This window comes from Megalobrama amblycephala, linkage group LG2 (genome assembly GCF_018812025.1).
Source record: "Megalobrama amblycephala isolate DHTTF-2021 linkage group LG2, ASM1881202v1, whole genome shotgun sequence".
NCBI classification, from domain to species: domain Eukaryota; kingdom Metazoa; phylum Chordata; class Actinopteri; order Cypriniformes; family Xenocyprididae; genus Megalobrama; species Megalobrama amblycephala.
The window spans coordinates 57,339,043-57,351,974 of NC_063045.1; the positions used below are offsets into that span (position 1 = coordinate 57,339,043).

At 36.9% G+C, this 12,932-nt stretch overlaps 2 protein-coding genes across 2 annotated transcripts; one reads left to right on the top strand and one right to left on the bottom strand.

Moving 5' to 3' along the window:
• The first annotated feature begins 2,095 nt into the window (after positions 1-2,095).
• Positions 2,096-7,146, top strand: vps37bb (VPS37B subunit of ESCRT-I b). Its single transcript, XM_048181157.1, has 4 exons — positions 2,096-2,293; positions 3,640-3,811; positions 4,853-4,923; positions 5,009-7,146. Exons 1-4 carry the CDS (start codon positions 2,180-2,182, stop codon positions 5,396-5,398), a joined length of 747 nt encoding a protein of 248 aa, XP_048037114.1. The 5' UTR covers positions 2,096-2,179; the 3' UTR covers positions 5,399-7,146.
• On the bottom strand, positions 6,884-12,452 carry tuba7l (tubulin, alpha 7 like). Its single transcript, XM_048181155.1, has 6 exons — positions 12,283-12,452; positions 11,872-12,094; positions 9,574-9,722; positions 9,342-9,494; positions 8,528-9,055; positions 6,884-7,494 (listed from the first exon to the last, which is right to left on the bottom strand). Exons 1-6 carry the CDS (start codon positions 12,283-12,285, stop codon positions 7,201-7,203), a joined length of 1,350 nt encoding a protein of 449 aa, XP_048037112.1. The 5' UTR covers positions 12,286-12,452; the 3' UTR covers positions 6,884-7,200.
• Positions 12,453-12,932: the final 480 nt, after the last annotated feature.

Sequence of the window (12,932 nt, forward strand, 5' to 3'; positions counted from 1 at the left end):
TTTCATTGTCATTTTTAATTCTGTCAACCCTCAGTTTTTCATCTACAGATTTACACATGCAGTGCCACCGGTGTTAGCATTAAAATTAACTTGAGTTATGAAATCAGATTACTTTTTTAAGTAACTAGTAAAGGAATTCATTACTTTTCCGATTTACAACAAAATATCGAAGTTATTTTTTTTCACATTTATTGACACAGCTCTCCTGTCCCCATGTTGAGAGAAATCGGTAGTAAGTACAGAGGTGTTGTGTATACATGATGGTTATTGTAGTTCTAGACTTAATGTGAACATGCATTTACTCATCTCACTTGCACGAAAACATTCAGTATTCCTCGAAATGAATAAAAACAGTAAAATGCAATTTCTGTTATTAAAAAACAAACAAGCAAGCCCAGCCCAGGTGAGAAAAAGTAATGCGAAAGTAATGTAACACATTACTTTTCATAAAAAGTAACTAAGTAATGCAATTAGTTTTTAGGGAGTAACGCAATACAGTATTGTAATACATTACTTTTAAAAGTAACTTTCAACAAAAATGGGCAACACAGCTAGCACAGTAAAGGCTCACAACAAGAACAATAGCTATAATAATAACTATATTAGCGTCATGGTTGCCAGGTTTTCACAACAAAACCCGCCCAATTGCTCCTCAAAACTAGCCGAAAACTAGCCCAATTGCATATATTTATATTATAATCATATATAATGGTATTTAAGGCCCGTTCACCCCAAGACGATAAAGAAATAACTCTAAAAATATTTCTAAATATAGAGTCCACGCCACAACTATAAGGATAGAATTACTTTCAAACATATTTTTTTTCAGCTGATGACGAGTGCAAAAAACATTGCCAGCCAATCAGAATCCATCCTGCTTTAAAGCGCTCGAGCATTTAAAGCGACAGACGACAAAACTGCAGCGCGCGCTTAGAATAAACAGAACGATATCGTGTGTTGGACCATAGGTGTGGACGCTAATCAGTGTTGCCAAGTCCGCGGTTTTCCCGCGGAATTGACCCTTCGCCGGGAGTTTGATTGACAAGCAATCTAACCAATCATAACACTGAATCCGTCAATTTGTCCGACAAAGCAGTCAGGAGTCCTGCTTTGGACTTATTTCGCTTATTTACCAGCGAAACAAGCGCGCCGCCATCTTTATGAAATTGTCTTTGAACTTCCGTTTTGCGGTAGCTCTGTACATTTCTATGGTATCGCTGTCAAAGAATAATTAGTTGGTTAAGTGGATTTACTTGTTGTAGAGTTAATGAAAGTTATCATGAGCATTGTTATGTTTAAAGCAGATGTCTTAACAAATGTCAGTAGATCGGGAAGATTTTAAAACGAGCAGTTCATTCATAAACGTAATATCGCTGTGGAAATACAAACCGGAAGTCAAAAGACAACGAGCGCAACGCTGAAAAGGGGCGGGGCTACATACGGTCTATAAGATTAACATCGGTGACTTAAACTTGAAAAATGGTATGTACTGACGTCTTTCCGAGTTTGAAACAACATTCCTTCTCATGTTCATTCATGTTTATTTGATGCTATAAATTAACTAGTAGGAAGAGATGATCGGTTCACGAGCCACTTGAGCTGAGGCGCTACAGCAATCTTTCACGACACATTAAAGAGCCACAAAACGTTTTTTTATTGTTCGGATTTCTTAAAAAATGACAGTTTGAAAGCTGGGACTTTGTTTAATATCATAAGTAACCTGCTCTGCTTCTGAGATGGTGATTTCATATTTATTTATTATCGTTAGAAACTTCTATTTGTGATGGAAGCTATAAATCTATAAAAAAAAAATCATAAAAAAAAGATTTTCTTATTAAATGCAACAAATTATTTAAACATATATTTTAGTAGTCCATATAATAAATAATGTGTAATAATAATAAATGATAAATAATTGTGTGCAAATTATAGGGAAATTAATGTTTAATGTATAAACGTAAATATATCAACTAAATCATATTTATATATAAATTATATAATAAAACTATATTTCCTAAATCCTTTTTCCATGAATGGCCTCTTGACGTCGCTCCCACGTCCACGCGCGTGACGTCACGCCCATTCACAGGCGCTGATTTGACGGGAATTACTCGACTTCCGGTCGAGGAGCAACACAAGAGACTTCCCTGCGGCAGCGGAGAGACACAATAACAAAGCCATGGGAGAAATGTCCGGCTTCGAGAACAGATTTCACTCGTACTCCACCACACAGCTACACGAACTGCTGGAGGACGATGACAAGCTCCGGAAAATCGTCAGGGAGATGGACGAGGTAGGTGACCGCATACATGTCAGCCACGAAACGCTCGTTTTATCCTGAAATATGACTATAGTTTCTCTTGACAGTGAGTGTAGAGCAGTGACAGGCGCTCGAGCTCTGATTTCACTGCTGGTTTTGTGATATTTTGTTGTTTTCTTGAATGGAGACCTTTCACCTTTGACTGCATCATATTGATTTGTTTAAAAGAGTTGTTGACTGAAGGAGGGGCAGGATACAGAGATGGAATGAAAACAGAGTTATATTTCAGAATGGAGGCAATATGAACTGCCTTTATAGGACAAAAATAGGATTGTGATATAAAGACTGGCACGTATTTTACATGCGAATCTATTCTGGATTGATTATGTTCAGCCATTTCATTACTATGCTGATTTTACCTCAGTTAATTTGACAATTAAAGGGATACTTCACCTAAAAATGTAAATTCTGTCATTAATTACTCACTCTCATGTCGTTCCAAACCCATAAGATCTTTCTTCATCTTCAGAACACAAATTAAGATCTTTTTAATAAAATCTGAGAGCTTTCTGTCCCTCCATTGACAGTCTACGCAACTACCACTTTCAAGCCCCAGAAAGGTAGTAAAGACATCATAATAGTAATCCATGTGAATCCAGTGGTTTAACCTCAATTTTATGAAGTGATGCGAGTGCTTTGTTTGTGCAAAAAACATATTTTACCACTTTATTTACAAAATATTAATCTCCAATGCGTTCAAGAGTGTTGAAGCAAGAGCAGACGTTGTTATGTGCTTTGGAGAATAATATTTTGTAAATAAAGTGGTAAAATATGTTTTTTGCACAAAGAACTTGCATGAATTTTATGTGAACTATCCCTTTAATTATTAACATTCCATGTAATATTACCCTATTATGTAACAATAAAAATCATTACATTATTTTAAACCATTTACATGGCCGGTATTTCTATTATTTTTTAAATTTCTTTAAGTTCTTGACATTTATGTCTTCAGTCATTTTCTTTATTCCAATATAAAACGCTTTATTGTATATGTGCTGTTTAAATAATCTTGCTTTGCATTGAAAAATATTTTAAAAGATCATTGCAATGTACACTATTATAAATTGTAAGTTGTCATGCAGAACGCATGCAAGCGTTTCCATTTATATAAATGGTTTGGTCAGGATGAGTCAAAGTTGACGCAGGAATTGTTTGTTTCTTGTGTGTTTATGGAAGCTTTATTTTTTTTTATTAAGTTATTTTACTTTGATGAATTCCATATTAGTGTATTTTTTCCATATGGTGCACATTAATTATATCTTGGAGACCAGATGTTTGGTTAGTTTCTCTTGTTTCTGACTTTGTTGTCGTCACAGATGCAGGATATGCAGCAGAATAAAGAGCTGACGATCGCCAGTAATCGCAGCCTGGCGGAGCAGAACCTGAGCCTGCAGCCCGAACTGGACCATCAGAAGATCCAGCTGACCAAACGCTACTGCTGTTTACAAGACCTGCACGAGTCCTATCAGATCCGCAAGTCCACGCTAGGTGACATGAGCTTACTGCACTTTTCAGACCAATTTGTTCTGTTTAAAATAAAACAATAGATGGCGTTGAAAATGAAGATTTTGTTAATAGTTATTTTGGTCAGTTCCTCTAATAGAACACCTGTGTGAAATTGGGGAGGACTGACTTCATACATGCACTAAAAATCACCAGCTGATTCAAAAATGATAAAGAAAATTTAAGTTAGAGAAGAGAAACTATCCTGAAGCATTTGAGACATGCATGCAATTACATTCAGACATTTTTAGGAATCCAAATACTTTGTACACTTAAATTATTTAAATATTTCAGTGTAGATGGGAACATAAAACAGCTTATTTTTCTTTTATCCAAACCTTTTTGTCTTCCCTCTTTGGTGTAAAATAAAACATCCTGTTGAACCTGTTTGGCCACATAATGCTTCCTTTTTTATAGATGATTTGCTGCTCTCATGAGTTGCACTAGATACTGATCATGTCAGGTCAAACTGACACAATGTTGCTGAAGGGTTGTATTTCATGCTCTGTATTTATCCCGTTTTCTCCATACTTTACTTTGTATTTACAGGTAAACTGTCAGAGTAACAGTTTACCTCAGCAAAAGTTTTGAAAATTATTGTGTTTATCAGGGTAAATAGGCAGTTACGTCAATACAGAGACTGCTTGAATAATTTCCATAAGAAACTGTATACTGATGTAGTTATCCACACCATGCAAAACACTCCCTGCATTATGAGGATTTCTCCTGATACATACTGTTTATGAGCCCTTTGAAAGGACGCAGTATATCATTCTTTTATTTTTGCATTTAAGCACAACTAATTTTTAATGTCTTCCATGACTCTATTTGATAAGACATTTTACACAAAATTGGCATAAAATGCAAAATAACTATTTCTGAGATAACCATCTATTTTTAAGGATTAGCTCACAATTTTTTTAATATTAAATTTTTAAAAGAATGTAATATTAATGTGACAGTCTAATGGAGATAACTGGATGCTATTTTGTATGTAATCATGTTTTAAATTGGGTCTTTTTTCAGGAAACCGTTCACTAGACACATTATTGGCTCTTTTGCAAACCGAAGGAGCCAAGATCGAGGAAGAAACAGAGGTAAGGACATTTTTCATCTTTTCAGAAATGCGCAACACCAGTTACTGAATTTAAACGTCCTAAGATTCTCCCACATGTTTTGTAGAACATGGCTGATTCATTCTTGGATGGATCCTTCCCTCTGGACAGCTTCATTGATGACTACCAGAGCAAGAGGAAGCTGGCGCATCTGAGGCGCGTCAAGATCGATAAGCTACAGGAGATGGTGCTGAAGGGTGTTCATCTTCCTCAGGGTTCCACTAATGATCCTTCACAAGCTCAGGAGAACCCAAACTCCACCGCACCTTTCCAAAGGCTAGCTAATGGTTCTCCAGCTCATGCAAGACCATCAGCCACGTCCAACCCTTACAACTCTCAGAGCGTCGGTGCTCCTTTGCCAAACATGGTGCCATCATATTCATACCCATACTCACAAGCACTCGCTCAAGGACCCAGCGCTGGTCTTCCTCCACAGGCAGGTTTTATAATGCAATGATGTTCTTCTGCCTGAACCTTTCCACTAGAATGTGAAATGCCATTTCTCCCCCTTTTTCTTTAGATGCACTTTCAACAATTTTGGGTTTGTGACCCATTTGCAGGTCCACACAGAACTCAGCAGATATCTGCACATTCTCTGCCAGTTGTATGTATTAAATATTTAGGTAGATTTAATTATCCCTAATCTCAACTCTATTTAACAAATTTTACCACATTTAAAGGGATAGCTCACCCAAAAATGAAATTTCTGTCATCATTTCCTCACCCTCAAGTTGTTCCAAACCTGTATGAGTTTTTTTCTTCTGTTGAACACAAAAAAGATATTTTGAAGAATGTCAGTAACCATACAGTTGATAGCACCCACTGACATCCATAGTAGGAAAAAAAAAATACTCTGGAAGTCAATGGGTGCCGTCAACTGTCTGGTTACTGACATTCTTTAAAATACTTATTTTGTGTTCAACAGAAGAATGAAACTCATACATGTTTGGAACAACTTGAGGGTGAGGAAATGATGACAGAATTTTCATTTTTGGATGAACTATCCCTTTAAATCCAGTCCTCAGAATTTTGTCTTCCCCCCCCTATAATCCACACAGAAAAGTCTGCAGATTTTGTGTGGACCTGCCTGTTGGTTAACAATATATTGATATCAGTTTGATTGCAGAATATTAAATGCTATGAGATGCATTAAGACTATGATTCAGAATCAAAAGTTTTCATCAGAAAAGTAATGTAGATGACTTGACAATGGGGGGTATTGCATTTCCCTTGTAAATATCCCTATTTGGCTGAAAATGATTGAAATGGATTTGATTCTCAAAAACAGGCAGAAAAAAGATTCTTATGCACATGTAAGACAACTTTACTGTGTACTTTTATATCTGTGAGGAAACCTTCCTATCGTCACTTGTAATGATAATGAGACGATATTAGCATTTTGGACTTCTGGGTTAAAACTGACCAAAGACGCACTCCATCTGTTCCATGAGAGCTCCGTTAAGTGGTTTGGAATATAGGTTTGTTGGACTTAACCTTTCATTTCTTTTGTTTTCATTTAAACATTAAATGTTTAAATACTTATGTGGCATTAACAGACCAGCCTGACTGTAGGTCTGCTATATGAAGACTTTCCTGGTGTTAATCAGACTTTAGTAAACAGTTTAATTATCCTAAACTGAATCAAACTATCCTTAAACAGCTACCATATTAAATAGAAGATTATATTATTGAAATAATTAGAGCACTGTTTACAACGTTTCCGATAATGTAAAGTGATCTATTTTGGCACTGTATTTCAGATGAAATCTGTCTTTGCAGAGAAGTGCAGGTACTTTGATGTAAAATTGTCATGCTGGGTTGTGACAATTCTTGTGCACGTTTTATATGAAGGATGTTATTATGCAAGTCTGTAACGTTAGAGAGTAAAGTCACTTATACTGATGTAAGAAGTACAGGTAAAAGAAATCAAAATGTGCCTTGCAACAGAACAAACAAGTGGCATTTAATGAAGAAAGCATTTAATCACACCGTCGCTGTGCTTTGATAAATCTTCAAAGCCATCTACAACTTTTTGTTTCTGACGACAATTAATGGTGCAGAACCCTTTTGAACTGTTTTATCTATAGTGTGGTAACCTGTAACACTCCTTATGTAAAGTACTGTACATTGTAGCTGTTTGGATTAGTGGTTATTGGTGACTAGATTTTTTTTATGCTGATTAATAAACCTAAAAGACTAACAAAAGTCAAATGTCAACATTTATTGCTATATTAAGAACATTTAAGAGTAAAATCACATTTATTCCTCTCCCTCCTCGCCTTCTCCGTCGGGAGTGTCGACTCCCACCTCTTCGTAATCTTTCTCGAGAGCGGCTAAATCTTCACGGGCCTCCGCAAACTCGCCCTCCTCCATACCTTCCCCAACGTACCAGTGCACGAAGGCTCTCTTCGCATACATTAGATCAAACTTGTGATCCAGACGGGCCCAGGCCTCAGCGATGGCTGTGGTGTTGCTCAACATACAGACTGCCCTTTGAACTTTGGCCAGATCACCTCCTGGAACCACAGTTGGCGGCTGGTAGTTGATACCGACCTGATTGAAGTAAAAAAAAAATAAAAAGCAGTTTAAGGAACGTATTTTTCCACACCTAACAACATCATGCAAATATTTACAATATTTACACACATTAGTTTAAAAGTTTGGGGTCTGTAAGATTTTTAAAATGTTTTTGAAAGAAATCTCTTCTTCTCACCAAGGCTACATCTATTTGATCAAAACATACAGTAAAAGCTGTAATATTGTGAAATATTATTACAATTTAAAAGAACACTTTTCTATTTGAATATATCTTAAAATGTAATTTATTCCTGTGATCAAAGCTGAATTTTCAGCATCATTATTCCAGTCTTCAGTGTCACACGATCCTTTAGAAATGCTGCTCAAGAAAGATTTCTGATTATCACCAATGTTGAAAACAGTTGCGCTGATTAATATTTTTGTGGAAACCATAATACACTTTTTTTCAGGATTCTTTGATGAATGGAAAGTTCATAAGAACAGCAACATTATAATTATCTTTACTGTCATGATCCATTGATCAATTTAATCCTTTGCTGAATAAAAGTGTTAATTTCTTTCAAAACAAAATTCTACTGATCCCAAATTTTGAATGGTAGTGTATATTGCGTCACATATACAGCACATACTAGGTAGTCTTTGTTTATTGGTAAAACTGATTTTTCTGATTTTCCAGTTAAGGTCTAGGTCTAGTTAAACCGTGTTGCAGCTCCAAAAGTCACCAGCTACTGGCAGGAAAATGTTTTATTTATTTACATTTATTTATTTGACATACTGTACCTAAGAAACTGCTGTCTATCATACAAGACAAGTCTATGGAAGCCCTGTGTATGGATAGCTGAATTTAACATAAATGATTCAGTTGTTGCACTTGTAATATTTACACATATTGCTATCGGAAGAGTGTTAATTTTGTTTTCAATGTAGAATAAAGGCCAATTCACACTGTACTGACAGACGCCGACCAATGTGGGCAATCACCAGATTACAGTATGTCATTTCTCAGACTCGAGGCAGTGTGAATTGCCCTTAAAAGACACAGACTGACCTTGAACCCTGTGGGACACCAGTCAACAAACTGAATGGTCCTCTTGGTCTTGATGCTTCCAATGGCAGCATTGACATCCTTTGGAACCACATCTCCACGATACAGCATACAGCAAGCCATGTACTTCCCGTGCCGGGGGTCACACTTCACCATCTGATTGGCCGGCTCAAAACAGGCGTTGGTGATTTCCACGACGGACAGCTGCTCGTGGTACGCCTTCTCGGCGGAGATCACCGGGGCGTATGTGACCAGGGGAAAGTGGATGCGAGGGTATGGCACCAGGTTGGTTTGGAACTCTGTCAGGTCGACGTTGAGAGCTCCGTCGAAGCGCAGGGAGGCAGTGATCGATGACACGATCTGGCCGATGAGGCGGTTGAGGTTGGTGTATGTGGGGCGCTCTATGTCCAGGTTACGGCGGCAGATATCATAGATGGCCTCGTTGTCCACCATGAAAGCGCAGTCTGAGTGCTCGAGGGTGGTGTGTGTGGTCAGAATGGAATTGTAGGGCTCTACCACTGCGGTGGAAACCTCAAGAAATATTGCACAGAAAACAGTTTGTTGTACTTGTAATGTTTTGAGTGTCTTGCACCTTAAACATGTATGCTGGACTTCTCCAATCATTTAGTCCATTCTTACAACTGCAAGCTTGCATTCAGATCTGCTGATGGACTGAGCCAAGTAGCCCCCCCAACATTTTTCTTTTTCAATAAACCATTTCACTCATATGTACATCACAATATATAAGAAAAGAGCTGATGCTACTACAGTTTCATTGCGACTTTAAAGTGAAGGGAGCTAAATTAAAATATGGTACCTGAGGTGCAGGGTAAACCGCAAACTCAAGCTTGGCTTTCTTGCCATAGTCAACGGATAACCTCTCCATCAGCAGTGAAGCAAAACCCGATCCGGTTCCACCGCCAAAGCTGTGGAAGATGAGGAATCCTTGTAGTCCAGTGCACTGATCGCACTAAAAACAAAGGCACAAACTTAATTCATCTATAAAAAGTAATTGCGACAAAAGCAGTATCACTAGAAAAATGTCTTACCAGTTTGCGAACGCGGTCAAGTACTAGGTCTACGATTTCCTTGCCAATGGTGTAATGGCCTCTGGCGTAATTGTTGGCGGCATCTTCCTTCCCAGTTATCAGCTGCTCTGGGTGAAACAGCTGTCTGTATGTTCCAGTTCGAACCTCATCTAAATGGGAAAAAGGACTTTGAAGTGGGCCAGAAATTACCCTATTTATTTTCTTAAATAATATATATATGTATGTATGTATATGTTTATATGTCACCATCAGGGCTCGACAATAAGGACTGCCTGATGGCCCGGGGCCAGTGTGAACGACGCTCAGGACAGTAGACTGAACGGCCACTTGCCCGATCGGGCCAGTATTGTAGGGTGTGCGTTATATATTGTCTATGATATCGTGATTGTTGATTTAACGATCTAATATAATCGAGCATGTCCCTCACTTTACAAAAACCAAACAAAAGCACACCCATTGGGTGCAAGCATGCACTACGTGATGTAGTCTAGTAGGTTAGACTGGTGCGTGTGCATATTTAGAGTGTATGCTTTCACTGCGTGACTTAGTCTATTAATGCCTTTAGAATGACCCAGAATTCAAGGGGCAAAAATGCCCCTGTATATATTTCATATTTATATCATTTAATATAGTTAACCAATAATAAACAAAGAGCGCTGTTTTTCTCCAAATATTAGCATGATTATAAATGTGATATTTATTTTATTCAGCGTACAGTTTAATGAACAAGAACTTAATATCAAGTGACTTACATTTAAGACACCAAATCATCTGTTTCACCGTATTTCGCCAACAAATAGTTCCAAAGTCCACAGCATTGTTTTGTGTATCTGAGCAACACTTCCTGAATGAATCAGCTGTTTGAATGAATGGTTGAATCTCAATGATTCGCTCATTAACAGTGATCCGCTGCCACCTACTGGCGGGTTTAACTTCACATTTAAAGTGTCTTCATTTTTTTTTATATAATTTCAAATAACAGTATTTAACGTTTTATATTTTCAACATTTCAAAACATTATTTATGCATCTGTAACTGCTCTTGACTGATTAATTTTAATAAAGTTTAATCTATTCTATAGTTATACATTAGATTACAATTTCTGTACCTGAAAATCTCCTGTTTAAACCTACATGAAAAACTTGAAAAGCACCATTTATTTAATTTATATGTTTGTTCTGTTGTATTCATTTGTGCGATTACTTGTAATTTGATTATTTGTTACTATTTTATTATTTACTGTTTATTTGTCTAACAATATTTAAAATATAAGTTAAAGGTGCTCTAAGTGATGTCACGCGTTTTTAGGCAAAACATTTTTTTGTCACATACAGCAAACATCTCCTCACTATCCGCTAGCTGCCTGTCCCCTGAACACACTGTAAAAAAACACGGTCTCTAGTCGCCACAAGCTCCGAAAACGGCAATAAAAACAAACTGGTGCAGCCTGGACCACAAAACATAATAAACATGCTCCAGCCAATAACCGACAAGAATGATTTTAAATGCGCGTTCATGACTGTTTCAGGAAGCACGGAGGGGAGGGGGAGGGAGGGTCTAGCTAGCCTCTGTTTTGTTTGACAACACTTCGAACATCAACAGGAAGTTACTCCCCCCAGGATCACTTAAAGCACCTTTAATCTAGTAGCTTTTCGTGTCATAACCCTATTTATTGAGGTCAAATGTAACAAAGACAACAAAAACTATGCTTATTTTATAGGCCCACTTTCTTGTCTTTTACTTTTATTAATTTTTTGCTGTGGGGCAAGTGAAAATTTTGGCGGGGCAAGTAAAAATTTAAACCACTGGCCCAACCAGGCCAGTACAAAAAATCCTTAGCGTTGAGCCCTGACCATGCAATCAAAACTTGCAATTTTTAATTAAGTAATGTGGTATTTGTTATAAATGACTTTTTGAAAATTCATGTGCCCTTAAATGACAAAATACATAAAATTTGCTAAAAAATTAAACTAAAATTTAAATGAAAACAGCTAATTCAAAATGTTAATAAAAACCATAATAGTACATAAAAAATGCTAAAATAACACTGGGATGGTGAGATGGTGAGAAGGTTTTGGAGGGAAAGAGTTGAAAAAACCACGTTTCTGTCAAAATACCATTAGTTTTACTACAATAAACTTTGGTAACTTGATATTAGCCACCACAAAAAAATCTTTAACTATTTTTACGTAATTTTATTATGATTTACAGTAGGTACACTAACTGTAGTATGGTATTTTGACATTTTTGTAAAGGTCTAACTGTTATAAAGGTAGTGTAGTGTAAATTCATCCTGACCAACGACGGTTGGCTCGAGGTCCACAAACACGGCTCTGGGAACATGTTTCCCGGCACCGGTCTCACTGAAGAAGGTGTTGAAGGATTCATCTCCGCCTGAGGTGGTCTGGTCGCTGGGCATGTGCCCGTCCGCCTGTATGCCGTGCTCGAGACAGTACAGCTCCCAGCAAGCGTTACCGATCTGAACTCCCGCCTGACCCACATGAATGGAGATACACTCGCGCTGAAGGAAAACATTCAATCAAATTAATTACAATTAGCAACGTCAAAAAGTGTCTAATTTTGCCTACTCGTTTAATTTGACCATTAAGCATCAAATTATTGATAATGTGAAATTATAAATCTAAAAAGAAGAATGACCGTTAGTCGGCTAACGGCTTAACTTATTCGAATACGGACAAATTTACTTACCATTTTACAGGAATATTTGAAAGAAGTTTAATGTAAATACGACGTAGATACGAAAAGCGTTCGTGTTTATATATTTATAGTAGAAAGAAAATCGATAATTTCAGTTTATATTTTCTTCAGATTTGGACGCGCAGAAATCATAACGTCTGCTGATGCCGTCGATATTGTTTTTTGAAATTAATTCGAAGGCTTTTTTATATGTCAGTGAACTCGGACCCCGCCCACCTTCTCAGTTATTGGTTTACTTCTGAAACTAATTATAATATAATTGTCAATCACTTGTTGGAAGATTATTATTGGGCCCCACCGTAAATATTTAAATATAAGCGTAATATAACGGTAATGTACGTTATGATACAGCGTTTAAATCTAAATATTAGCTTAAACGGATTATGATTTCTGTGTTGTTGTTTTTTTTTCTATTTTCTCAGTCTTGCTTAATAGTTCTCTGAAAAGACTACACACACGGATCCTGTTTTACTGCCAAATAAATATATAAATAAATAATGAAATAGTCTGTAGCATTATTAGAACACAGAAAATAAGTGTATTTGATTCTCTTTGAGGTGATGTGTAATTAAATAATTATTCGAAGGGGGAATTTTCAGTTTGAAAGCAGTCTTTCTGTTGAATCAACTTCTGATGAAGAC

Coding starts and splice junctions, on each gene's coding strand:
- vps37bb (XM_048181157.1), top strand. CDS start 2,180: ATGGGAGAAATGTCCGGCTTCGAGAACAGATTTCACTCGTACTCCACC. Junction 3,812..4,852: donor GATCCGCAAGTCCACGCTAG/GTGACATGAGCT, acceptor GTCTTTTTTCAG/GAAACCGTTCACTAGACACA. Junction 4,924..5,008: donor AGATCGAGGAAGAAACAGAG/GTAAGGACATTT, acceptor CATGTTTTGTAG/AACATGGCTGATTCATTCTT.
- tuba7l (XM_048181155.1), bottom strand. Junction 9,723..11,871: donor CCTCGAGCCAACCGTCGTTG/GTCAGGATGAAT, acceptor TTTCCCATTTAG/ATGAGGTTCGAACTGGAACA. Junction 7,495..8,527: donor GGTGTCCCACAGGGTTCAAG/GTCAGTCTGTGT, acceptor TACTTCAATCAG/GTCGGTATCAACTACCAGCC.